General features: G+C 39.8%; 1 protein-coding gene across 3 annotated transcripts in view; it reads right to left on the bottom strand.

Moving 5' to 3' along the window:
• The window catches only part of BCKDHB (branched chain keto acid dehydrogenase E1 subunit beta), a 45715-nt gene that overhangs the window by 19870 nt on the left and 441 nt on the right, over positions 1–25404 (bottom strand). For 2 of the 3 annotated variants that reach the window (XM_083431209.1, XM_083431211.1), the window contains exons 2-9: positions 20625–20702; positions 20105–20173; positions 18476–18609; positions 17551–17706; positions 16045–16153; positions 5321–5418; positions 4392–4502; positions 494–580 (exon numbers count right to left, since the gene is read on the bottom strand). In XM_083431209.1, the coding sequence (XP_083287335.1) occupies positions 494–580; positions 4392–4502; positions 5321–5418; positions 16045–16153; positions 17551–17706; positions 18476–18609; positions 20105–20173; positions 20625–20702 (842 nt within the window). Of the gene's footprint in view, positions 1–493; positions 581–4391; positions 4503–5320; positions 5419–16044; positions 16154–17550; positions 17707–18475; positions 18610–20104; positions 20174–20624; positions 20703–25246; positions 25269–25404 lie in introns of those variants that run through there. The other variant, XM_083431210.1, reaches the window with a different exon arrangement.

A 25404-nucleotide genomic window follows, 5' to 3' on the forward strand; every position in this document is an offset into this window, starting at 1 on the left:
TCAGTGCCCATTTCTTCCAAATGTTTAGCTGTACTATACATGACAGTTCTAGAGATTTACTAGTCACCACTTAGTTGTAAGTGTACCTATGTTACTGTTTCGCTACAACCACTACAAAATTAATCCTCAAGCAAAATTCCATAAAAATTTGTCATTGATAAAGACAAAGGAAAACTAGAGGACTCAAGGAGATACATGGGCTCTACAGAAGACACAAATGACGTAAAGCAGAAGACACAAGCCTGAAAGCCAACAAAGAAGCATAGTACTGAGATGCAACCGCAATGAGACTGATGGCTTGGAACACTGAGATTTCCCTGTTTGTACAACAATTCTCCCTTCAACCACAAGGCAGCACTCAACTCCCAAAATGATGGAAAATTAACACGCACAAGAGAACTGTAACATCTTAATTATATTTTTGAGTATGTCATTCTTAACACTATAAATATCCTTCTAGAAAATAATCTTCTGGTACTTAAAAACAGATTACCTGAACCGTTGAACTAATTTCTGACGCAAAACCTCCTGTAATAGGGGCTTCATGGCTAATCAGCAACCGTCCAGTCTTTGCCACCGACTGCAAAGAAAAAAATAATTTAAAACAATGATCTTTCAGATGCATAGTATAAATAGAACATGCAATTTCATGTTTTAATAAGCATACTTGTAGAAATATTCCTAAAAGCTAAATTGGTGCTCTAAAATATCCAAAGTTTATCCAGCAACAGTTAAAATTCTATAAGAAATGTAACAACAGCAATTGCTACAAGAATTTAATGCAATACAGAGTGAAAAACCCTGCAGATTCATCCATGCAATGGATCAGTCTTAATTTTCTATTAACACCAGTAAATCAATGAACAAGTTAAAAGTTCCAAATTACTTTTTTAAAAGACTGCAGTTATCACAGTTACGAGTGTCCAACATTTTACTAGTTCAGAAGCAAATGATCTCTTTGCAGCCAAGAACTGACATTCTTGTTGCCTTATTCGTTCGTGATTAAGGAACATGACAGCAGCAGGTATAGGGCTGGGATTTCCTCAGAAAGCCACAAAAGTTTCACAGATTTTGCTGGGTTTATCAAACTACCATAAAAGCTGTATCTATTAACTGCATGCTGTGTTCCAGCTCAGTGATAGAACGATAGAATTGTCGAGTTGGAAGGGACGCTGATGTTCATCTTGCGCAGCCCCCTGTGATGCAGGGATCTCAACGAAAGCACCCATGACAGATGGCCATCCAACCTCTGCTTAAAAACCTCCAATGAAGGAGAGCCCACAACCTCCCAAGGGTGACCGTTTCAATGGCAAACATTGGCTTGTACTGTCATTACGACAAAAAGACAGTCAGGAAAACCAAAGGTTCCTGGATTCCTTTCCATTTGCTAAAAGCTACAGAGGAAGCTACAAGATAAATCTACCCTGTTAGGGAGGGGGGGATGTATGGCACAGCTATACATAAACTGAAAGGACTGTCTCCAAATACAAAGCACTGACGTGATATCATTAGTTTAAATGCAAGCCAAAATTCTGTAGATGCTGAATACAAAAAGATAACCCTTAACAGTCCTACATTCAAACCCAAGTGATTTCTAGAGAATTGCTTGGCTCTATGAGGGCCATTCATCAAGACAATATGCCCTGCATTAACAGTTCAATCCTATTAATTCAGTGGGGCTTACTGCCTGGAAACTTGGTATAGATTGCAGCATGATATCTAATGTGAGACATACACATTAATTCTGCTGTGCACACATGGCAGAAATCTACTGCTTTCTGGCACTTCCTATCACATATATCAGCCTTCCATCACCCCCAATCATTGGCTATGTTACCTAGATTGATGGGAGTTGTAGTCCAATCCAATCCAAATAACTTTATTGTACTAGCCATTGGCCAGACAAATCTGAATCAAAAATAAATACAAGCAAAAGAGGTGTCGCACCACAAACAAATGTCTCTATTTAGATATTTGCATCTCCCTTACAGTTCACTGCTATATTGTCCAGGGTCTTCATTGTGATCTTTTTGGCCGCCAAAGAAATTTTATGAGTCACTGAAGTGTTTACATCGCTAAGAAGTCATAGGATCTTCTCTGCTGGGAAGAGACATTTTTCCTGTACGGATGGTAAGGTGATAAATCGCCTCCTCAGTCCAATGTATAGTGGGCAATATAGAAAATATTGCAAGATGTCTTCCATCTGTGGTTGCCCACATATACAGAGTCTGTCTTCGAATAGTACCCTGTTATATTGTCCGTTTAGGACAGCGGAGTGTATAGCTTGAAAACGTAGCTCAGTAAAAGTGAATCTAAGCAAGGCTGGCCAGAGATTTGACAGGTAACTGGCTCTAAAATGGACTGTTTTTAGGAGGAACCAAGGAGAGCATTTAGAGCAGGGATGTCTAATCCCTGGCTGATCCTGGTAGATCACGGGATTGTTATTGTGTACAAAATTATGGGGGGAAGCTAAAATACTCTGTGCATTCCTTCCCCCAAAAAGCTCAACAACTCTGGGCAATCCACGCTCCTCCTCCCTCCAATCACAATGGGTAGATCACTGCCAGTTTTTTTATATTGGGAGCAGATCACAATCTCTTCTGAGTTGGAAATGCCTGATTTAGAGGATTTGATCACTTGGCACCAATCCCTTAATTGGCGTTTGTCTGTGGATATAATCTCCTCTAGTTTATGGAAATAATAAGAGTTCAAATAACGTTGTGTGTTAGATTTCCACCACTGACTGTTCTCCAATTCCGCACAGCACAGGGCTGTCAAGCGCTTGAGAGGCATGGAGGACAGTCTTTTCAAGTAATTAAATCTGGTGCAATCTTGCAGTTAACATTGGAGTTATGGCCCAAAATATCTGAAGAGAACCTGATTAGCAGCGGCTGACATTTTATTTTAAAATTGCATTCTTTGTGCTCCATTTTCATTGCTTTGTAGTCCTTCTTGCATGTTGCTGCAGGATATCACGCCTTATTTTGCTAGAACATTCTTGGTTCCTAGTACAAAAGTCCAAATTTCACTAAGTTCTCTCTTCAAATTTCCCAAAATGTCATTAGGAATCTTGAGTTTAATTGTGGTGCCATTAAAGCAGGTGGTCCTGATTTTCCTTGTTACAGGAACTCAAGAACATTTACAAAAAGAGGAATCTACCAATGTGGAAAGAGGAAGCTTTAAATGGGGAAAATAACAAACAAACAAAAATGCATGAAAAACCATCTGAATTAGCAAAATTAATGATGAGAATTTAATTATTTACTGACAACTAGGGCACATGCAGCTGCTGTTGTCAACATTCCTCACTTGAGAAATGTGTAATATGTGTGCAGTAAAAAAGTATTTTAAAAAGAAAAAACACCACATGTTTAATTACTCTTTAGAAGTGCATAGCAGCAGCTGGAGAAGGGTCCGGCAATTAGTAGCAGAAATAAACAGTACTTGGGCAAACAAGACAGAAAAGCTGGAAGTGAAGGAGACAAAGCTATCCTTCTCTGCTTCTATGCTGCACCAACCCAAAGCTCCCGATACTGCATTTCATTGTTGTATCTTGAAATAATTTTTATTAAATATTTTCTTTTTATGCGTTCTCAAGCATTTGGAGAGGCAACACACACATTTTAAAGTAAAATATAATCAATAAATGAAACTTTACTCATCACAGGAATGAGGGAGAGGGTGTCCCACATTTGGCAAGGTCACACTCATTCTCCAAATGTTCAGAGATTCAGAAGGAATGAATGACAAGATAAGGATGCATTTTAAAACTAAGCCCATCACCTACCTTTACCTGCTCTAGCAGGCTAATCAAAGTTTTTCCCCAGGGTGTGCACACTGTCGCATGCTGCCACTTCTAGGAAGCACAAGTGCAGGACCAAAAGCTACCCCAGAAGGAGCATAACATGTCCCCCACCAGAGGCAGTACCCCTCCCCCAACACGCCCCATTATTAGCCAGTTCTTCTAAAAGTTCTAAAGAAGAAAAAAGCTCTTTTAAAAATTATAAAGAAAAAAATACACCTAATATATTTCAAAAATTGATTACAGATTTCTCTTCAAGTCAGTACTGTGAATACAGGTACCACTCCCCTGATTTTAACCACCATGTTTTCCAGGTAGCCTTCTGACTACCCATCTCTACCTAAGAAGCTAACGTACCACAATATTTTACACAGTCTCATATGACTGAACAGTATAGATTAGACTTTCAAAATTATTTTGGAACAAGCTGAAATTCTGTCTTCACAGTATAGTAGTCAGTAAAACAGCGCCAAAACTCAGTTTTAACTTGAACTAATAGAGGCCTCTAGTGGTGGTCATTCCACAAAGACGTACAATATGAGAAAATAACTGAAATGCTTTAATGCGCTAATGTGCCATATGTACCTACCTTGCATATAGTCTCTGCATCCCAAGGCAGAATAGTCTTCAGATCAATTACTTCACAGGACACACCAAGCTTTTCTTGAGCCATAACTGCTACCTCTTTAATAACATGAACCTAAATATTGGGTGAAAACATGCAATAGTATATTAGATATGCAGGCTACTGAAATTTCATTTCGGCAACACTTAGAGAGTGCTTTTGAATATTTCATAACATGCATACTGCACTTATCTTAGCACGACAGCCTCAATCAGAAATATATATTTTTTCAAAAATAAAAACAGAATTGACGCTATATGTGTTTAAAGGTTTCCACAATGCACTGAAGTATTTAAGTTTCACTTGTTAGATAAAGACTGTGGATTGGAGCCATAGTTAGCTGCCCTAAAATCCCACTGAAATAAATGGGACTTAAGTCATGATGAACTTTTCACACTGCTTCCATTGGAACCTCCACACAGAGTAATCCAAACTCACCTTATGCTGGGAAAAGGGAGGAGTTGGATTAGGTGGAGACATTGCACTACCCAGCTCTCCTGGCTCAACCTACCAGTCACTGAACACATGGACAGGAGCCAACGAAAACAGGGCATTCAAGGCTGGTCCCACAGCCATCACACAACAGCATTGGGCCCAATCATCCTGTCTTCCTTCTCCCTACTCCCAATTTCTGCTGTCCCTCAAATGAGCAGCAGGGCTGCGGATGTGGCAGGGGCTTCACCAAGCCCCACTGGCAAGGGGTGGGAGTTAGGAATGAGCCATTAAGTCTGGATGACATGGACTAAATTACTGTGATCCCTAGTCTGCATAGCCAATGGCCAGGGATCATGGGAGTTGTAATCCACTTCATCTGGAGGGCATTTCAAAGAACATTTTTCCAGGAGATAATATAGCATAATTTCTCTTTAAAAATCCATCAGAGTCTTACTTGCCTGCGTACCCCAGGCCACCAGTGTAACATCACTTCCATTCTGAAGGACTTCTGCTTGAGAGAGTGGAATGTAGTATGGCTCCACAGGCACTTGCTCCACTGAATAAATGCAAAGCAATGTAGGTTAGATTCTCCAGCTGCTAAACAGTTAGATGCTGAACGCTAATGATTTAAAATTTGCATTGTGTTACTCATGGTTTTGTGTTGGTTACCTTGGGAGTACGAAAGAAAACTGTTTTCCCATAGTCAAGATTCAATGACCCGAGTTACATAACCACTTTGAGGTTTTATTACAATCAAGCAATATATAAATCTTTTGAAATTAATTAATTAACAGCAGGTGCATATGACAAAGCACCCAAGAATGTAAACTGAACAGGTGAGGCTGAGGCTGCAAGAAGATCCAGGAGATACAGGCTGCACAGTGGCAAGGCACCCCCAATAGCAAAGGGAGGTCTCTGCTTGCCTGATACTGTACATGGTATATTAAAAGTTTAGAAAACAAGACTTAACTCATCACATAATGAGCCACTAGGTTAATGCTGCTATATGACTCTCTACCAAAAAACATGAATTGCTCAACAATAAAATTTCCAGTACCAGTATCCATTCTTTTAACAATTTGAAACAATTATCAGAAGCAAAAACAAAAACAACACATTGTTGTATGTTTTCATTTGTAGTTTATTTACAGGTTAATTCCACAATAGCAACACTGTAATTTCTAAGGAACAGCTATGGATTGGGAATTGCACTGAAAGATACAGGCTTGGATCCAAATGGCTATTTCTCCCAATGCCCAACTCCCCGTCTGCAGCCTCCTGCCGCCAAATCACATCCATTCCCAAGGCCCCCCCAGTCCTCAGCAGCGGCTTTCTATTGCTGCAAAGAACAGCCAGGAGTCTGTGACATTCACATTTTCATTGAAATATGTTGCGTCATTCGATATTATTGACCATTCTCAGCCAAACCTTCTGCTAAAATAAAATAAGCTACTTTCTCTAGCTTTAAATGATTCCCATTTACCTCATTAGCTTAACTCAATACAGTGAAAGACCAAAGAAATCAAAAGAGAGCCTAAATATATCAGTGCTCATATGTGAATGCTGGTAATTTTAGATGTAAATGCTCTTTCACACTATTTTCCCACTAACAATGACATCTGCTCTTAGTTATATAATACTAGTGAAGTAATTATTCCAGCCTGGGCATTTTCAATTATAGTTTCCAGGTGTAATTTTAGTCACTCTAGCAACCCACAGAATTGTTGGTTTCTGTTTTCCTTCACTGTGCAGCGAAAGGGCTTGTCACGAGACAGGTGTTTACATTCCACAGTCTGTACTGTACTGTTGGAGTTTCTCACGGGAAAGGGAGACTGGATGTGACGTACACTGGTTTCCTGTGTTTCACTGTGCTGTTTTTTCTCTCCAAGCTGTCGAGGAGAGAGGATGCTTTTCTGCTCCGGCAGAGGCAAGATGTCTTTCTGTAATATAACTGCTTTGAACTGTAAATAAAGCAACCAAGAGTATGCAGCACGTACTCCTCATCCTTCCGCTGGGCACGGAACTCTGCTTTACCCAACACGTGGTTATGGGCTCCAGGAGTCGAATCGGAGTGCCGGCAAAGGATCGGAATGCAGAGGGACAGATCGGATTGGAATCTGCTCTGCGCATAAACATGATTGATGAGGTATGTTGCTACTGCTCCGGGCAGCCTGCCAGCTTCTAGTTAATGGCTTTATGGCTGGACTTTGAACTTTTAAAGCCGTTTTGCCGGGAATAGGAAAATGGCTCCCAGGCTCAAGTTACTATGCTGGGGAAATCGAAAGTAACTTTTAAGTGCGCTTTTGGAATAAAGCAGGTGCAGCAGTGACGCAGCAAGATTTAAAGCAGCATATATGACGCTGAAGGCTAATGCCAGAGTCATGATGGCCCTTCAGGATGCTTGTGGGATTCCTAAGCTCAACAAGAAAAATTATGCCGACTGGGTTTTGTATGCAGAGGCAATTCTGCGGAAAGAGGGTTTGTTTGAGGTCATTACAGAAACCCCCCCAGCTCCAGTTACAGATGCATGGAAAGTTAAGGATTCCAAAGCACGGGGAACACTTACATTGATAGTATCCCCAGAAGAGCTCTGTCTATTGCGTGATAAGACCTCAGCCAGAGAAATTTGGGATTCTTTGAGAGAGGCTCACTTAAGGACAGAAGCTGGATCTACTATGTTTTACTTTAACAAGCTGCATAATATGGCTCTTGCTGAAGGTGGAGATGTGCGTTTACATCTGATGGAGATGCAAAATCTGAGACATGAGCTGCAACAGAGAGGACTCAACTTTCCAGAGGCTGTGTATTCTTTCATGATACTACAATCTTTGGGTTCAGGTTGGGAGTCTGTTGCAACCCAGATTGCTGTGCAGCCAACAGCTCAGCTAACAGTGGACTTTGTTACTGCCGTGGTGTTAAATGAAGCAGATCGCCGGGGTGCTAGCTGCATGGGCAAGGGGGAGTCTTCACAGACGTCATCCCATAGTGCAGTGGAACCACCAGATGGCGCCAAAGCTTTGAAGGCAGTGAAATGCTACTCGTGTGGACGTCTAGGCCATATGAAGAGGGAATGCAGATATCCCAGGGCCAAGACAGAGCAGCGCAGCGAAAGCTCATCGCGTGGAAAAGGCCGAGGCAAAGGCAAAGGTCCGGTGTCTAGGACAACGCAGCACAAGGCTATGGTTTCACGCTTCACTCCAAAGGTTGCAGAGGTCCAGAAGACGTCTAGATCTTTCTTCGTTGTTGATTCGGCGGCGACCCACCACATGTGCAACGATAAGAGACTTTTTGTGTCTTTTACACCGCAGGAAGGTGCGATTCACCAGGCGGATGACCACACTATTCCCAGTAAAGGCTACGGAACTGTTGTTCTTCACAGTTTGGACTTATCGATACAGAATGTCCTTTACGTGCCAGACGCCAAACATAATCTGCTCAGCGTTGGACAACTGAATGAGCGGAACATTGACGTTTCCTTCAAGAACAAGAAGTGCATCATCACAAAGAAAAATGACTATGAATTGCATGCTGAATATGTTGATCGTTTGTTTGTTTTGTATTATGATGATGTTGTGCAGGATGACACTTGTTGCATTGCAGGTTCTAACAAAAGTTTGCATGCAGGATGTATTCATGATTTTCATCGAAAATTTGGTCATTTGCATTTTGAGGCAGTATCTAAAATGCCTGCCTTGGTTGAAGGTATGACTATTAGACCCTGCAGGTACCACATGAAGTGCAAAGCATGCGCAGCAAACAAGGTGAAAATGGCTGCGAAAGGTAAGGTGTCTAGTAGGCAAGCTACGGAACCATACCAGATTATTCATGCTGATTTGGTTGGACCACTAGCGCCCTCTTTGGGTGGAAATAGGTACTTCATGGTTCTCATTGACGCATTTTCTAGATATATTTTTGTGTACAATCTCAAGCAGAAATCAGAGGCTTTTCCTAGGTTCAAGGAATTCTGTGCTTGGTTGGAAAATGTGCATGGTAAGAAGATAAAGACTCTTTTCAGTGATCGCGGGGGAGAATTCACTTCTCAGCAGTTTGAAGTTTTTCTGACTGAGAAAGGAATTCAACACGATTTGTCTAGTCCTCGCTCGCCATGGCAGAATGGACTTGCGGAACGGGCAAATCAGACATTGCTTCAAGGGTTAAAAACCTTGCTGCATGATGCCAATCTTCCAGAGAGTTATTGGGCCGAATCTCTCTCGTGTTTTGTTTACAGTTACAATCGCAGGTTATCTTCAGCGATTGGTTGTACCCCCTATGAGAAGATGTTTGGCAAGAAGCCATACATCAAACACATGAAAATTTTTGGTTCTGACATGTGGGTTCATTCACCACAAAATTCAAAGTTAGACAAGCGTGGATTGCATGGTATCTTTCTAGGTTATCAGAAAGGGTCTTACAGAATAATGATGACTGACTCTAAGACAATTAAGCTCACGAGAAGTGTTGAATACAATGCAAAGTGGGGGGAGAATGTGGGAATTTTCCAATGTTATCCTGATGACAGTGATGAGACTGAGGATAGTCAGAAGCAACCACAACAACCCACACCCACTGATGAAGGTTCTGAGTCTGAATCTGAAACTGAATCGGGTGATTCAGAGGATTTCAAGAGTGCGAAAGCCTCTATGCGACCCTCTGAAAGCTCTGATCAAGAATTGGAAGAACCATTGTTCACAATAGGTCGTTTTTCTCCTAAGAAGGAAGAGGAGAGTGTTGAAGACTTAAGGCTAATTCGTAGGTCACAGAGAGCCACAAAAGGCAAACCTCCAAAGAGATTTGCTGATGAATTTGCTACGATAGCAGTAACAGCTGTTAAAAGCTCCAAGAAGGTATTTGAACCTTCAAGTTTCCAAGAAATCCAGGGTTTGGATTCAAAGGAAGCTGAACCATGGTTAAATGCCATGAAGGCTGAGCTTGATTCCTTGGAAAGGAACAAAACATGGGAGCTAGTTCCAGTAGTTCCAGGAATGAAACTGCTTGGAAGCAAATGGGTCTTCAAAGCGAAGACTGATCAAAATGGCAAGATAGTCAGACACAAAGCCAGATTGGTAGCCAGAGGTTTTGCACAAGTACCAGGTGAAGACTATCACGAGACCTACTCACCCACAGTGAGGTATGAAAGCATTAGGCTTATGCTCAAGCTAGCTGCAGAGGAAAATCTACACATTAGTCACCATGATATTAATACAGCTTTTCTGTACGGATCTCTGGATGAATCACTTTATATGCTTCCACCTGATGGCGTACAGGTAAAACAGGGATTTGTTTGTGCTCTGAAGAAATCCCTTTATGGTCTCAAACAAAGTGCACGGTGTTGGCACACAAAACTCACTGAAGTATTGTTTTCTCTAGGTTTTCAGCAAGGGAAAGCTGATCCATGTGTATTTGTCAAAGAGGAGGGGCAAAAGAAACTGTACTGTTTGTTTTATGTTGATGATTTATTATTCTTTTGGAAAGATGTCGCAATGTACAATAACGCCCTAGCTCAACTGAAAGAGCACTTTGACATGAAAGATCTTGGTGAGGTAAACAACTACCTATCTCTGGAAATAGAAAGAGATCAAGATGGTAACATTCTAGTACACCAATCACGGAAAATTGCTGATGTGTTAAGCAAACTAAACCTGATGGATGCTAACCCTGTAGACACACCGATGACAACAGGTTATCAGGTAGATGACACTGGAGAAGCATTTTCTGACTCTACACTGTACAGAAGTGTGCTAGGCAAGCTAAACTTCATTGCCAGATGTTCAAGACCAGACATTGCTGTTAGCTGTAATTTGCTAAGCAGACAAGTCAACAATCCAAGTGTCAAGGATTGGAAAGCTCTGAAACGCATAGCGCGGTATTTGAAAGGCACTATGCATTACAGACTGAGATTTAACAATCAGAAGTCTGGTGGTCTTGAGATATTTGCAGATGCAAGTTTTGGAAGTGACACTGAAGACAGGAAAAGTACGTCTGGAGTTTGCTACATGTACAATCAGGGTCTGTTTGATTGGTCATGCAAGAAGCAAACAACAGTTAGCTTAAGTACTTGTGAAGCTGAACTGAATGCACTGTCTTATTCACTTAAGGATTGTGAATGGTTGATACAATTGTGCAAAGATATGAAAATTCCTGTCAAATGTCCAATCCAGGTTTACCAGGACAACAAAGCATGTTTGGCTTTGCTGAAGTCTGAAGGTTGTAAGCAAAGCACGAAGCACTTGCAATTGAAATTGCAGCATGCTAGGGAATGTATTCAGAAGGGACTCGTAACGGTGTCCTATATGCCAGGTAATAAAATTCCTGCTGATGTATTATCCAAGATTGTATCAAGGGATCAACACTGTACCTATGTGCAGAAGTTGGGTTTGTACTGATATTGTACGAACACGCTGCCCAGTGATGTTCACAGAAAGGGGGAGGATGTTGGTTTCTGTTTTCCTTCACTGTGCAGCGAAAGGGCTTGTCACGAGACAGGTGTTTACATTCCACAGTCTGTACTGTACTGTTGGAGTTTCTCACGGGAAAGGGAGACTGGATGTGACGTACACTGGTTTCCTGTGTTTCACTGTGCTGTTTTTTCTCTCCAAGCTGTCGAGGAGAGAGGATGCTTTTCTGCTCCGGCAGAGGCAAGATGTCTTTCTGTAATATAACTGCTTTGAACTGTAAATAAAGCAACCAAGAGTATGCAGCACGTACTCCTCATCCTTCCGCTGGGCACGGAACTCTGCTTTACCCAACAAGAATAACACACAGCTATATAGTAAATTATTCTGAAAATAATTGTCAATCTTTCCTTGTATGCTTCTATTAAAGCTGCAGAAGTATTTTTCCCTTTGGACAATGAGGCCCTTTTACACACTGCTTCTTCAAAACCTCATATTTGGCAGCAACTCTGAAATGCTATAGTCCTGCAACCACAAGTTATCACCTGCTCTAAATTGGCTGTACCAGTTTCTTTTCCTTGAAGGGATAAGTACACTGATTAAATCATAAATTCTGTTACCATCATGTAGGCTCTACCTTCGTGGGATTTCAGAAAATTCCAGAATGACCACAGAATTCAGTTTCCTAAGTATCTGTACTTTCATTTAACAGCAGAAGAAGCAAATTTCTAAGCCACATGACTGCAGAGATAAGTTAATAAGTTTGTAGATTGTTGCCACATTCAGACATCACGTGAACAAGCCACAGCAAGTCCCAGGCCTGCGTACGTCCCCTTCCCCATGACCAGAAATTGTTGTTGTGATGTCAAGATCTACAAGCAAGTTCAACACAGCATAATCTATGCTTACTTCCAGAAACCGGCAATTTGAAGGTGGGGAGCAGAATGGTACAAGTATGAATGGAGAATGGGAGAAGGATTTACAGGAAATGCCTAAATGTAAGAAGCACTCAGGATAAAAGTGGGGAAATCGCTTGCTTGCTTGCTTGCTATCTATCTATCTATCTATCTATCTATCTATCTATTTATTTATTTTCTTTCTTTCTTTCTTTCTTTCTTTCTTTCTTTCTTTCTTCATCATTTTGGATCAGCATATTCTGCCTAAAAAGGGTGGGCTGAGTCACAATCACTGGTGGAGGAAGAGGAATTGGGGGGAGAGCGCACCGGCCCCGGCAGCGCGATCCCGGCAGGGTGCCATCACGGCTGCCCCCCCCCCCCCGCGCTGGGCGCCCCGCCCCCGCCTGCTCTCCGTTCCCTGATGCTGGAGCCTGAAGTTCCACCACTGGTCACAATACCTCCAAAGCAAATATTCATTACTTAGCTTGAGGAGAGCTGGGCTGTGGTGCTCGTTGTCATAAGAAAAGCATTGTGGTACAGGATATAATAGTTTTCAAATATGGGTTAGACAGAAGCGTATAGAAAATGATATCAGTAATTTCGGGTTTAGGCAACACTCTGCCTCCATCTGCCACCATACTGTGACTTGTGGGCTTCAGTTACTTTCAGCCATCTCAAGAAGACCCTGGAGCTAGAAATTTTGAGAATCTCTGGTCTTAGGTAAGCTAGGTTGAGAGCGTATGATTCACCAAAAGCCATCCAATTAATTTCATGTAGCTATAATTGTTGGAACCCAAGTCTCCCACTGCAAAGGCCAAAGTTTGCATAATGACAATCCTGTGATTTTTAAATAGATATTGTAACATGAGGTCTAATTTCAGCTGGAAATTAGAACTTTATTAACCATAAAAATCAATGGAACCAGTTATCTAGCATCACCAAAATGCTTGGCTCAGCTGGAACTTTGCACATGCCCTGGAATGATGTGACTATGTTAGCTTTACTCTGAGGTATGAGTGCAGTGCCATGGCAAAGGAATCAGAAAAAACTGTGGTTTAAGCCAAATCTTCTCCCACGGAAATAACTGTGCAGTACCTGTGTAAGGAATGGCTTATTTTAATAGACCACAAGCCTCATTAGCCCTCAGAACCTTTGCCATATCTAATGCAAGCATATGCTCTTGTTTGGCTCTGAGGTCATCCTCTGGCAAACATCTTCCACCAGTAACTGGATTAAGTCTAAATTTGCATTTCCTGGGAAACATTGCCCCGTTTCCCCGCTAGTGACAGATTAGTTGCCTGGCTCTATCTCATGTTTGGTCAGAAACCCCTTACGAACATCCTGCAGCTATGGGGTGAGTAACTTGTGTTGATATATCAGAAATGACAAGTTAATTAGCATTTAATATCCCTTTCAACCCAGCACTGTTAAGTTAATCACCCTTTGCACAGAACTAATGGCAGCTTCCGGTTGCAGAATGCCCTCCTCGGTGATGTGTGCCTATCTCCCTCATTATTAACATTCAAGAGAAAGTTCAAAATGTTCCTGTTCACTCAAGCATTTTATAACTGAAAGATGTTGTCCACATCAAACTTGTAATTATTAGCTGTGAGGATACAAGACTGCTTTATAATAAAAAAAAGGTTTTCAGGTGCTTTAGATTATGTTTTTATTTTATTTTTAATTGTATTGTTTTGCAGCTTTGTTCTTTACTGCCCTGGGCTCCTTTTTATTATTGTTAATTGTTATTAGCATGATTATTTCTCACCTGCAAAGCTTCCTCCAACTAACATTCTATGAATATTCATAAATCTGAAGTCATGCATTTGGCAGTGCTAGTGTTTGATTTTATTTACAATTTAATTGCAACAGAAAAACACGTCTTTGTGACAGGGCATTTTAAACGCTGATTAAAAACAAGCTAGTTTTTCCCATCTTACCTGCCATGTCACTATAACAACCACTGATGCAAATCATTTCTGCACCACTCATGTCATATATGATAGAATTAAATGAAACTGAAAAGGTCATAAGCCATAAGAATACTCTCTCCACAAGATACTTAAACCTGATAATGTCAAGGTGACTCATTGTTTCCTATGAATTACCACTATGTGCTCTTGATTCACTAGCAAATATAGTTTAAAAATAAACAAACCAAACACCTCTATGTAAAATTTATGTTTTGTTTAAAACAATTCTTATATTTTGAATTCAAGAGAAAGTTCAAGAGAAAGTTCAAAATGTTCCTGTTCACTCAAGCATTTTATAACTGAAAGATGTTGTCCACATCAAACTTGTAATTATTAGCTGTGAGGATACAAGACTGCTTTATAAAAAAAAATGGTTTTCAGGTGCTTTAGATTATGTTTTTATTTTATTTTTAATTGTATTTACACCCCCCCATAGTTCCTTGAGTTAAAACAACATTTAATATGTTGCTATTATTAAAATAACTGACTTCTGCATTCACCATAGTACTTTGCATTGCTTCCTCCTGCATCAATATCTTTACAAGACAATGCACACTGACAAGTCTTGCTAAAAATTAAACTAAAAACCTTGTTCAAAGGTACAAAAGTGTATTTTTTCACCAATATTATAAATTATGCACCTAATAAAAAGACAAACAGCTTATTTGCTTCTCTCTCTTATTTTTGGCACATCAATATTTTCAACAACAGGAAATATGTACTATTTTACCCTTTCATCATGAAAACGTGAAAAATTCAACTCTTTTGTATATTACTGTATTTACTCAAATCTAATGCTCACCTTTTTTGGCCAAATTACAGTGTGAAAATTAAGGCGCGCATTAGATTTGATGGCACATTTACATTTGCTAGCAAATACTTTTTGGGGTTTCAAGGTTCTGAAAATTGAGGTGCACATTAGATTCGATGGAGCATTATATTTGATGGTGCATTAAACTAGAGTAAAAACAAACATTAAAAAAAGAATGCTAGCAGGAAGACTACCTAAAGCCAAAGGTGTATGTATGCAGAGCAAGAAGCTGGATCACACCTGAATAGTCTGCCTTGAAAATAGCCCAAAACCTCCATTTCTAGCCTAACTGAAAATTGAGAGCCTCCCCCCACATGATACATATATTAAGACCCAAGTTCTTTCTTGACTGTTTGTACTAAATGAATTGTTCCTTTGATAAATAAGAGAACATTGATTCAGCACTCGAGCAAACGCTTTAACAGATAAAGGCCCAGTTCACATATAATACTAAGCCATAGTTTAGAGTTATAAGGATGAGCCACAGCAAGTTGCAGCTTATGCTCACTGTTCACCTCACTTCTTCTAAGACAGCTGTGATAAAGAAATTGAATGTTTCCATTAATTGCAGATATAGCTGAATGAGAAATCTAATCTTAAATATGATTAGTGAAAATAATCCTATTTCATAAAGTTTGAAACAAGCTCAAACTACTATGGCCAACTTAAACCTCTTTAAACAGATACCCTGGGCCATTATTATAGCAAAATACCCTTAACAGTGAAATAGTCCTATTTCATTCTTCAGTCATTAATAAAAGGCTACCTTCCAGCTGGTCAGGCAACCCTCAGCCTATTAATAAGATAAGGGAGGCAAATCCATAGTTGTCAGGCAGGAAATCTTTCTTTCAAAGATCTTAAACAAACAATAGCAAACTATCTGTGCACCAACACAGTGGGACATTATTAGTAGTATTCTTTCATATGAATAAACACACAGGAGTATGCTTTAAATAATCTATTTCTTCATATCCAAGCAAATGTTCGATAAACAAAATAAGGAAATGAGTAATTTAAGCTGGCTGCTCAAATAGACCATGCTTCCTTATATGCCTATATAGAACATCATCTTCATCCACTTATTTTTATATTGTGCATAAAAGCCTTTACCTGCTGCTCTGTACAGTATTTTAGGTTCAAAGAATATACAAGGGTTTTTATCTTCTATGCATGATAGCAATAGTCCTTTGGCTTCTACAGGACCTCTTGGAACAACAACCTGGAAAAAAGATGGAATAAGAAAATTTACAGAACAAAATACTTCGCTTATTAAGAGGCTAATTACAGAAGCAACGTAGCATACCTATCACCTTCTTATACTACTATTTCTATTCAAAGTTTAATAACTATCATTATTGAATCATCAAAACTAGCTTAGAAATACCTGAAAGAGCCTACAGCTCTCTACTGTGACCACTGCATCCAATGCATTTTTTTCTGAAATATGAGCACATTATAGAATAAAAAAATCTACATCTGGTCAGAGTTCAGAGTAGTCATCAGGTATATACAAATCAACAACACAAACAGTCTCTCTATGGTTTTCTTCAAAGAAGACTAATGGCTCAAGCTACATTTTAAACTGGCTTGCTTCAGTAGCAATTAAAACTGGTGTGGCACAAACTACAGTGGAACAAACCAAGATTGAACAAACTTACAAAAAGAGCCTCAGAAGCACAGTACTGAAACATCACTGTATGCCTATCTTGCATTGCTTTTAGAACAGGCTTGAATATAATCCTCAAAATATTATCCAGTGACACTGCTGTACCTATACACTTTATCTGCTACTTGCCCCAATAAATTGAGGGCAAAACACTAAGGCATCAGAAGCTAAACTCAGGCCAATGCAGTCTGCCCTAAATATCAACTGAAATTCTGATTGTGGCACTTGTTCAAAAGCAATACCATTCGACTGACAGTATAATTGTCTTCTGACAATTCTGTTTGATTCAAGTACACTGGTATTTGATCTGTTACGAGTTTATTAAAGGCAGCTCTAATAATCACTCTTCAAACCTGAGAGTAATAAAGGGACTCTACTCAAGTAGCCATGCTGGCAAAAGGTTCCCAGCTGATAGTTCCTAAAGATTTCCGAAGAGATTTCGTAAGTTCTTCTCTAAACCATGCTCGTTTTTGTGTGAAGTATAAACAGCTTAATCATACAAAGAAGTGATCCCCTACTTTCAGACTGAAGTGATACATTCCAGCAATAACTGCAATACACAAGTCCACTGACTGTGAGCTGCAACTTTTTAATGCATATTTGATTGCATAGCACCTCGTTCTTCAATGAAGACTCAAGCTCAATTCAAATGTTTGGTTTTAATTTAATTTTAGCATTTAATTTTGGGGTGGTGAAGTCCTCACAGTACTCTGCTACCACATTAGTAGTGATCCTTATACATAAAGGAACCATGTGAAAAATTAGTTAACATGTCAAAACATGTTAAGAGAAAAGGGAATCTACAGAGTCCATCTGCAAACATCACCAGATTCATTCACAAGGTAACATGGCAATTGCTTAAATCACAGAGAGCCTCCCATGAGGAATAGTTAACCGTAATGGTAAATCCACACCAATTATAATAAAATCCATTTATCCAATTACCATACCTTTAGTCCTGGACAATGAGCAAAAAAGGCTTCAGGGCTTTGAGAGTGATATAATGCACCATGACCCACACAACCCCAAGGGGCTCTTATAGTGAGGCTTCCACAATCAAAGAGATTTCCAGAGCGATACCGATACTTTGCCGCCTCATTAACAATCTGAGGGGAAGATACATTTATTTAATTAATCTTGAATGTACTCAGGCACACACATACTATGCATTTTGATCGTTCATGTTCCATTGTACAATATTAAGCAGGAACAGACACCCCAAATCTTAAAACCAAATGCTAATAAATTTTTACATCATTTTCTTTGCTTTGCAACACACTTCCTTGAGCCAGCTACAGATGTAACACAGATTTCTAGTATCTGATTCCTACAAATTACCCTTATGTGTTGCTCTTTATTATTTCTGTAACAAAGTACATTTTATCAAGTATGCAACAGCCGAAGTCAAAGCTAAATACAAATGTTCAGTTTTTAGCCTAGCTCCAATACTTTTTCACTGAGGGCTGCCTCACATTACAAGCAGCAGCAAGAAGTAGCACCAAAATTGCATTCACACCTCTACTTTCCACCACTTTTTGAAATGTCTGCAAGGGGACTCATACATTTCCCCTCTAAGGAGATACAAGCGTACTATCTGCCCACAGGAGAGCTGTAAATTTTCTTCTTCTTCTTGCATGTTAGAAGGATGAAGAGCAAGCACAGGCACCACTGCATTCACACATACAATTTTGGTGCTTCATGTAACATGCAAAGTGCCAAAACCTTATCAGCATCCCCACCTAGTGCAGTCATATTGACATTCTGCTTCAGGCTCCCTCAAGTCCAATCCCATTTCTGTTCAGCTTTTCATTATTTTAAGGAAAAATAACAATAAACTGTTATTCTTATTTTCAGCATCTTAGATTATGCACCAACCTGATCAAAGGCAGGGTAGATATAGTCAGCAAACTGAATTTCTGCAATGGCTGTAGCACCAGTTACTGCAACTCCAATGCCAAATCCTACAATTCCTTGTTCGCATAAAGGAGTATTGAACACTCTGTCTTTACCTACAAAAATAAGAGTTTCTCTTAATAAACCTTTTAAAATAAGAATATAGGGTAGATGCGCAGATGCAAAATATACTTCTCAGAGTACAAGCTACTTAGTGGAATTCAGGAGCCTACAAAGTGACAATAACTTTTTTTTACTAAAAGCTACTGTCAGAAGTAGTGATGTCAGAGAACAATGATGGGAAAGTCTGAAGCCACAGAGCTTTTCTCCAGTAACTTTTGTTTGTTTTGAAATATGTTCAATATTTTATTTGGTGTGGTTTCTTATCAAACCCAAGCTAAATTTACTCGTCTATAAACATTTAATGTATCATGTGTAAGTGGACACCTAAAAACATAGTTTGATATATTTATGAAATGTTACCATATGAATCACTTTAGCTTTATGCAAGCATAGCTACAAATATACCTACTGTTAAAAGGGGCCATTGTTACAATATATACTACTAATATGCAGACAAAGAAACTTGTGTAAGGGTAAGGAAAGTAACACCTACACTAGTAACTGTTTACTAATGTTGCAGTTGCAATATATTTGTGATCAGAGCAACCCTAACCACTAATCCCTGTTGCTGGCAGGGGTTAGGATTGGGAGAGGTTCCACTGGGCTCTAACAGTGTGAAAGGAGATGTGCTGTCCCAGAAGCCCCTGCCAAAAGTGCAGTGGAATGCACACTACTAGCCATGTTCTCACTAGCAGCAACCAGAGTAAGTTTCCCACACAGTGCATTTCACTGGTAGATCTAAAGCCAGTTTAAAATAGAAGTGTGCAGATCTCTATTTCCCCACATACCACATCATAAAAAACCACTCCATGTCAGACGTCATTAACAACAAATCTTAACCTACTTGTTTCATTTGCAAAATGTTATAGCAGTTCTTGATATATCAACATGTAAAATGTTGTTTCTTGCAACTGCAGTCTTTCCCCCTTGTTGGGCAAATTGAATTGCTGAGCTCTATCAGCAAATACCACAGACCCCAAATAAAACCATCTCATGTCAGTAGCAGAATCTAGCACAAATGAATGCACTGTTCTAACAAAGCTTGACATTAAATGAAAATTTGCTATGTTTTAAAATGCTAAATATGGGATTCCTTGGTGCAGAATATTAATAGTTCTGCACATCCTGCATAACTGTCAAAGAGCCTTAAAATCATTCAGTTTTATTAACCTTCAAAACCAAGGTGAACTAGGCTGTATTTCTATACAGGACCCACTTTCCTAGAAGTAAATCCTTCTTACCTCCACCAGGCATACTTCTAAATAGACATTATAGGACTGTGCTGTTAGCCCATTTTTAAACTTTGGAAATAGCTGCCCGCATTGGCTGCTCTGATCACCTTTACAAGAAGGAAATAACAATTTCTCAAGTGGAATCAAACATATAACCTCTCTCTCTATATATATATATATAGTTGATATAATAGTTAATGTGAGCAGGAAGAGAAACAACGATCTGGCAAATGAATCATATAAGTTGTAAACTCACCATATTTGTCTCTCAAGCCAAGAGTGCACCTAAAGACTCCCCCAAAGGATACATCTTCACCAAATATTACTGCAAGTGTACAACAAGGAATTAAGTAAATAATTGCTCAAGAATACAAAATGATTCTTAGTTAATAATGATTAGTAATTAAAAGGAATCTCAAGTTCAACCTGACCCTTTGCATACTTTGCATTATATTATTCAATATAATCAAAACTCTGGCTGCACAGTAGCAGGATGCATAGCTACCACCAGGCCTATTGCTTACTTTGTGAGATTATGGCTGGTCCTATCAAACTTATTACCATATCGTGGTTCTGAATAGTTTCTAACAGATCAAAGTCACTGCTTAATTTTTTTAGAATTCTACTATGTTCTTGTGCTACATAAATCTCAAATTAATTCGTATTTACATACAGGTTTTACCTTAATTCAGATTTAGTTTAAGAGTGTGTATTCAATAAAAAGGGCTTCTAACAAAAGAACCTCCATAGAGATAATTTTAGGTATAAAACTATACCTGCTGTTGGATCTTTCGACAAGGCATTATCCAAGGCACTTGTAATGGACTGGAAAAGGTTCATTTTCTGTGTCTGGCCTGTGCAAAGAGACCAATAAGTTAGACAAGACAACGGTTAAATACAAATACCTGAAATATTGGGTTCCAATCCACAGAGACAGCATAATATATTTCCAATCTACAAGATTTTCCATGACCCCAGTGCCTTCAGCTATTCACAGTTCATTTCACCACCTATAACTTCATAAAGGGTCCATGCAATAAGGGTTAAGATTTCTTGTTAGCTATCACTTTCTGTGCTATTGATTGTAGTTGAGCACTTCATAAGGTCAAATGAAACACATCAAGTATGAAATGTTCACCACTCATCAATAGTTAATTGTCTTTCTTGTACATTAAATAGCTTCTGCTATTCTGCTTTTGCTATTTAATCCAAAAGCTGAATAATGAAATTTTAAGACACATTCACCATGGGGGGGCTCAGTTTTGTTGATTACCTTTGCCTACATACTAAGGTTGCAATCCTAACCCCACCTACATTGGAGTAAGCTACAATTAATTAAATAGGATTACATCTGAGTAAACATGGACAGGATTATGTTTTTTAATCATTGTACTTTTCAATAACAGCTTAAGATGGGGAATGGGGGATGACTGAATAATACAAAGTGCTAATTCCCCTCTGCGGTACTGTAATATTTGGATGTTGCTGGTTTGAACTGGTTTTGCACTGTTTCAATTGAAATTTTATCTAATTATTTTAATTGTAACATTAAAATGTATATACTCCACTCTGGGACCTTATGGAAAACCGAATTGTAAATCCTATTATTATCAACTAGAAAAAATACTGGGGAAAATATTGTACAGAATTGAAATGAGCTATTCCTGTTTCTTACTGAAATATAAGAAACAGATAAAGCGGGCATTTGGAATAATGAAATGTCTCCACCCCTAATCTTCTCACCTAGCCATACACAGAAGTAGTCAAGCCTTGTGCACAGCATACCGATAGTTATATCACATAGGGGTCAGTACTGAGACTTACAATAAACTAGCAAACCAATGAAGATAATAGGCCATCAGCATAATTTATAGCAGAAATCACTGGGGTCATTTTTCTGCACTGAAGTACTATATGTAGATACCATGCCCTACAACAGCTCTTCTAGAGAAGTACCCAATTGTTTGCCTTTGTTCATGTGAATGTAGACATTATGTAACATTATATATATATATATATATATATATATATATATATATATATATATTGTTACATATATATATATATATATATATATATATATATATTGTTACATATATATATATATATATATATATATATATATTGTTACATATATGCTTTCGTAGATTTTCACGGGTACAGGAATGCAGGTTTTGGTGTCCTCGGGTGTCTTCCCGTGTAAAAGTTGGGGTGTCTAGGCGACGTTTCGACGAGGTCTCACTCGTCATCTTCAGGCTGGTGCTTTCGGCTTCTTGTTACTGGAACAGAGCAGGATCTCAGTGTTTGAGTTCCTATAAATACTGTTGAGGAGGTGTGGTGTATAGCCTCCAATGTTCTGGGCAGAGAGGAGGTTCCCAGGCTAGTGTGCCTTTTCTTCTTTTGTTCCTTAATTACTTGAGGGATATCTTGAGTGATTTCTTGAGTGATTTCCTGAATCCCACTTAGGTGGGTCATTAGGTGTGGATTAGTTGCTAAAGCCTTCGTGTCTTGAACTCTTGAACTTTGTGAAGAGTTTTTCTGAGAAGATGGCTGTACTGCACTTGGTTGTGCTCTGGCTTGGCTTCGTGTATAGGGGCGAGCTGTGGTTTTGTGGCCTGTGCCAGCCAGATCTGTGTAGGGATTGCAGGGGGGTGCAGCATCCGGAGGTGCCACCCTGGTTTGGCTACTGGATGGTGTCTGTAATTTATCTGTGGAGAGGGTCTGGGTTTGGGTCTGGTGTGGTTGATTGGTGATGGCGTTCTGTGTGCCTCTGGATCTGGTGTCAGATTTTGTGGGGAGGGCTAATTTCCAGATGTCTGGCAAGCGGGATGTGTCGTCACGCTTGTTCATGTTGTGAGGGTGTTTCTCTATCTCGATGGCTTCCATGATTATTCTCTTGTGGTGATGTTCCATGTTAAAGAGCAATTTGGAATCTGCAAAATTAATTTCGTGTCCTGTTTCTTTCATGTGTTGGAAAAGAGAGGAAGTTTTTTCTTCTTTTTTGACGGCATTCTTGTGTTCTGCGATCCGTGCATTTATTCGTCTGTTTGTTTGTCCAATGTACGTGGCTGGGCAGAAAAAACAAACAGACGAATAAATGCACGGATCGCAGAACACAAGAATGCCGTCAAAAAAGAAGAAAAAACTTCCTCTCTTTTCCAACACATGAAAGAAACAGGACACGAAATTAATTTTGCAGATTCCAAATTGCTCTTTAACATGGAACATCACCACAAGAGAATAATCATGGAAGCCATCGAGATAGAGAAACACCCTCACAACATGAACAAGCGTGACGACACATCCCGCTTGCCAGACATCTGGAAATTAGCCCTCCCCACAAAATCTGACACCAGATCCAGAGGCACACAGAACGCCATCACCAATCAACCACACCAGACCCAAACCCAGACCCTCTCCACAGATAAATTACAGACACCATCCAGTAGCCAAACCAGGGTGGCACCTCCGGATGCTGCACCCCCCTGCAATCCCTACACAGATCTGGCTGGCACAGGCCACAAAACCACAGCTCGCCCCTATACACGAAGCCAAGCCAGAGCACAACCAAGTGCAGTACAGCCATCTTCTCAGAAAAACTCTTCACAAAGTTCAAGAGTTCAAGACACGAAGGCTTTAGCAACTAATCCACACCTAATGACCCACCTAAGTGGGATTCAGGAAATCACTCAAGAAATCACTCAAGATATCCCTCAAGTAATTAAGGAACAAAAGAAGAAAAGGCACACTAGCCTGGGAACCTCCTCTCTGCCCAGAACATTGGAGGCTATACACCACACCTCCTCAACAGTATTTATAGGAACTCAAACACTGAGATCCTGCTCTGTTCCAGTAACAAGAAGCCGAAAGCACCAGCCTGAAGATGACGAGTGAGACCTCGTCGAAACGTCGCCTAGACACCCCAACTTTTACACGGGAAGACACCCGAGGACACCAAAACCTGCATTGTTACATATATATATATATATATATATGCTTTCGTATATATATATTTATATATATATTTTTTATATTTATATATATTTTATATATATATTATATATATATATAGTTACATATATATATATATATACACACACACACATACACACACACTCTCTCTCTCTTTTGGATGCACTCATAATAGGCTATCCTTTTAGCATTCTTCCACCGCCAGCTGTTCAACGGTATTGAGGAAGCAAGGAAGTGGAATTACTTAACAGGTGTAACTGTCTATCTCTGCACCCTAAAGTACAAAATCATTATAGTTCTGATGCCTGACTGATGCAATTTCTCTTCACGAAGTGACCTCATGTACGAACTATAAAGTAGCACAGGTCACATCTCCAAGAATTCAGCGTATGTAAACTTTTGAGTTTTAAAAATCTTCTGTACAGATAAATCATGGCAGGCTGGTGTCACAGAGTTCTAGTAGTACCATCGTTTACATATACAGTGGTACCTCGGTTTACGAACTTAATCCGTTCCGGAAGTCCGTTCTTAAACCAAAACCGTTCTTAAACTGAGGCGTGCTTTCCCTAATGAGGCCTCCCTCCACTGGTGCCCTTTCACTGTTCGGCTTCCATTTGTAGTCCAAGATAAAATTCGCAAACTAGGACACTACTTCCGGTTTTGTGGAGTTCGTAAACCTAATAGTTTGTAAACAGGACTGTTCGTAAACTGAGGTACCACTGTACGCCTGCGTGTATGGTTTTCATCATTTTTACTGTCACTCCTACCCACAGGAGTGTGTGTTTGTCAATGGTGCCCCGCAAGATGAAATTAATTCGTTCTGCGAGTTTTTTCGTTCTATGAGTTTTTTCGTCTTGCGAAGCACCAATGCGTATTGACGGTTTCCCATAGGAATGCATTGGCGGTTTTAAAAAGAAAGGCGCAAGACGTTTCGTCTTGCGAAGCAAGCCCATAGGGAAATCCGTCTTGCAAAGCACCTCAGAAAACGGAAAACTCTTTCGTCTTGCGAGTTTTTCGTCTTCCAAGGCATTCGTCTTGCGGGGCACCACTGTAACATCTCTCACTCCCTAGAATCAATATTTACAGGACGCCTTGTTTTGGGAGTTCCACGTTCAAGGGGATGAAGGAGAAAAACCCTACTCCAACATTAAGTGAATGTGACCAGATGCAAAGAACTACAGCAAACTACCAGCTGGGTGCAAGCCTCCCAATTTCTGCCATAACTGCTAAAAAAAACTGCCAGTGTCCTTCTGTCCTCTTTGGCACCTGGCTGCCTTGCTGCTCTGCAGTACCACAATGAGGTGGGCAACCTGAATTTTAATAACGCGAGCACCACCACCCAAGGGGGGGGGGAGAGAGTAAACAAGTTTGATTTATTTCTGCCCCCCATTCACAAAGCGATCGCCCTCTAGCTCCAAGCCTTCACCCTCCCCAGCAGCAACATGAGGCTGAGTCTCCATAGGACAGCGGAACCAAGCGGGAATGAGAAGGGAGAACGGACTGCACCACTTTAAGGGCACGAGGGGGGTGGAAGGTGCCTTTTTAAAATTCGGCTGCACGTAAAAGATTCTTCAGAAATAAAAG

Source organism: Podarcis tiliguerta (assembly GCF_965153285.1).
Source record: "Podarcis tiliguerta genome assembly, chromosome: 3".
Lineage (NCBI taxonomy): Eukaryota > Metazoa > Chordata > Lepidosauria > Squamata > Lacertidae > Podarcis > Podarcis tiliguerta.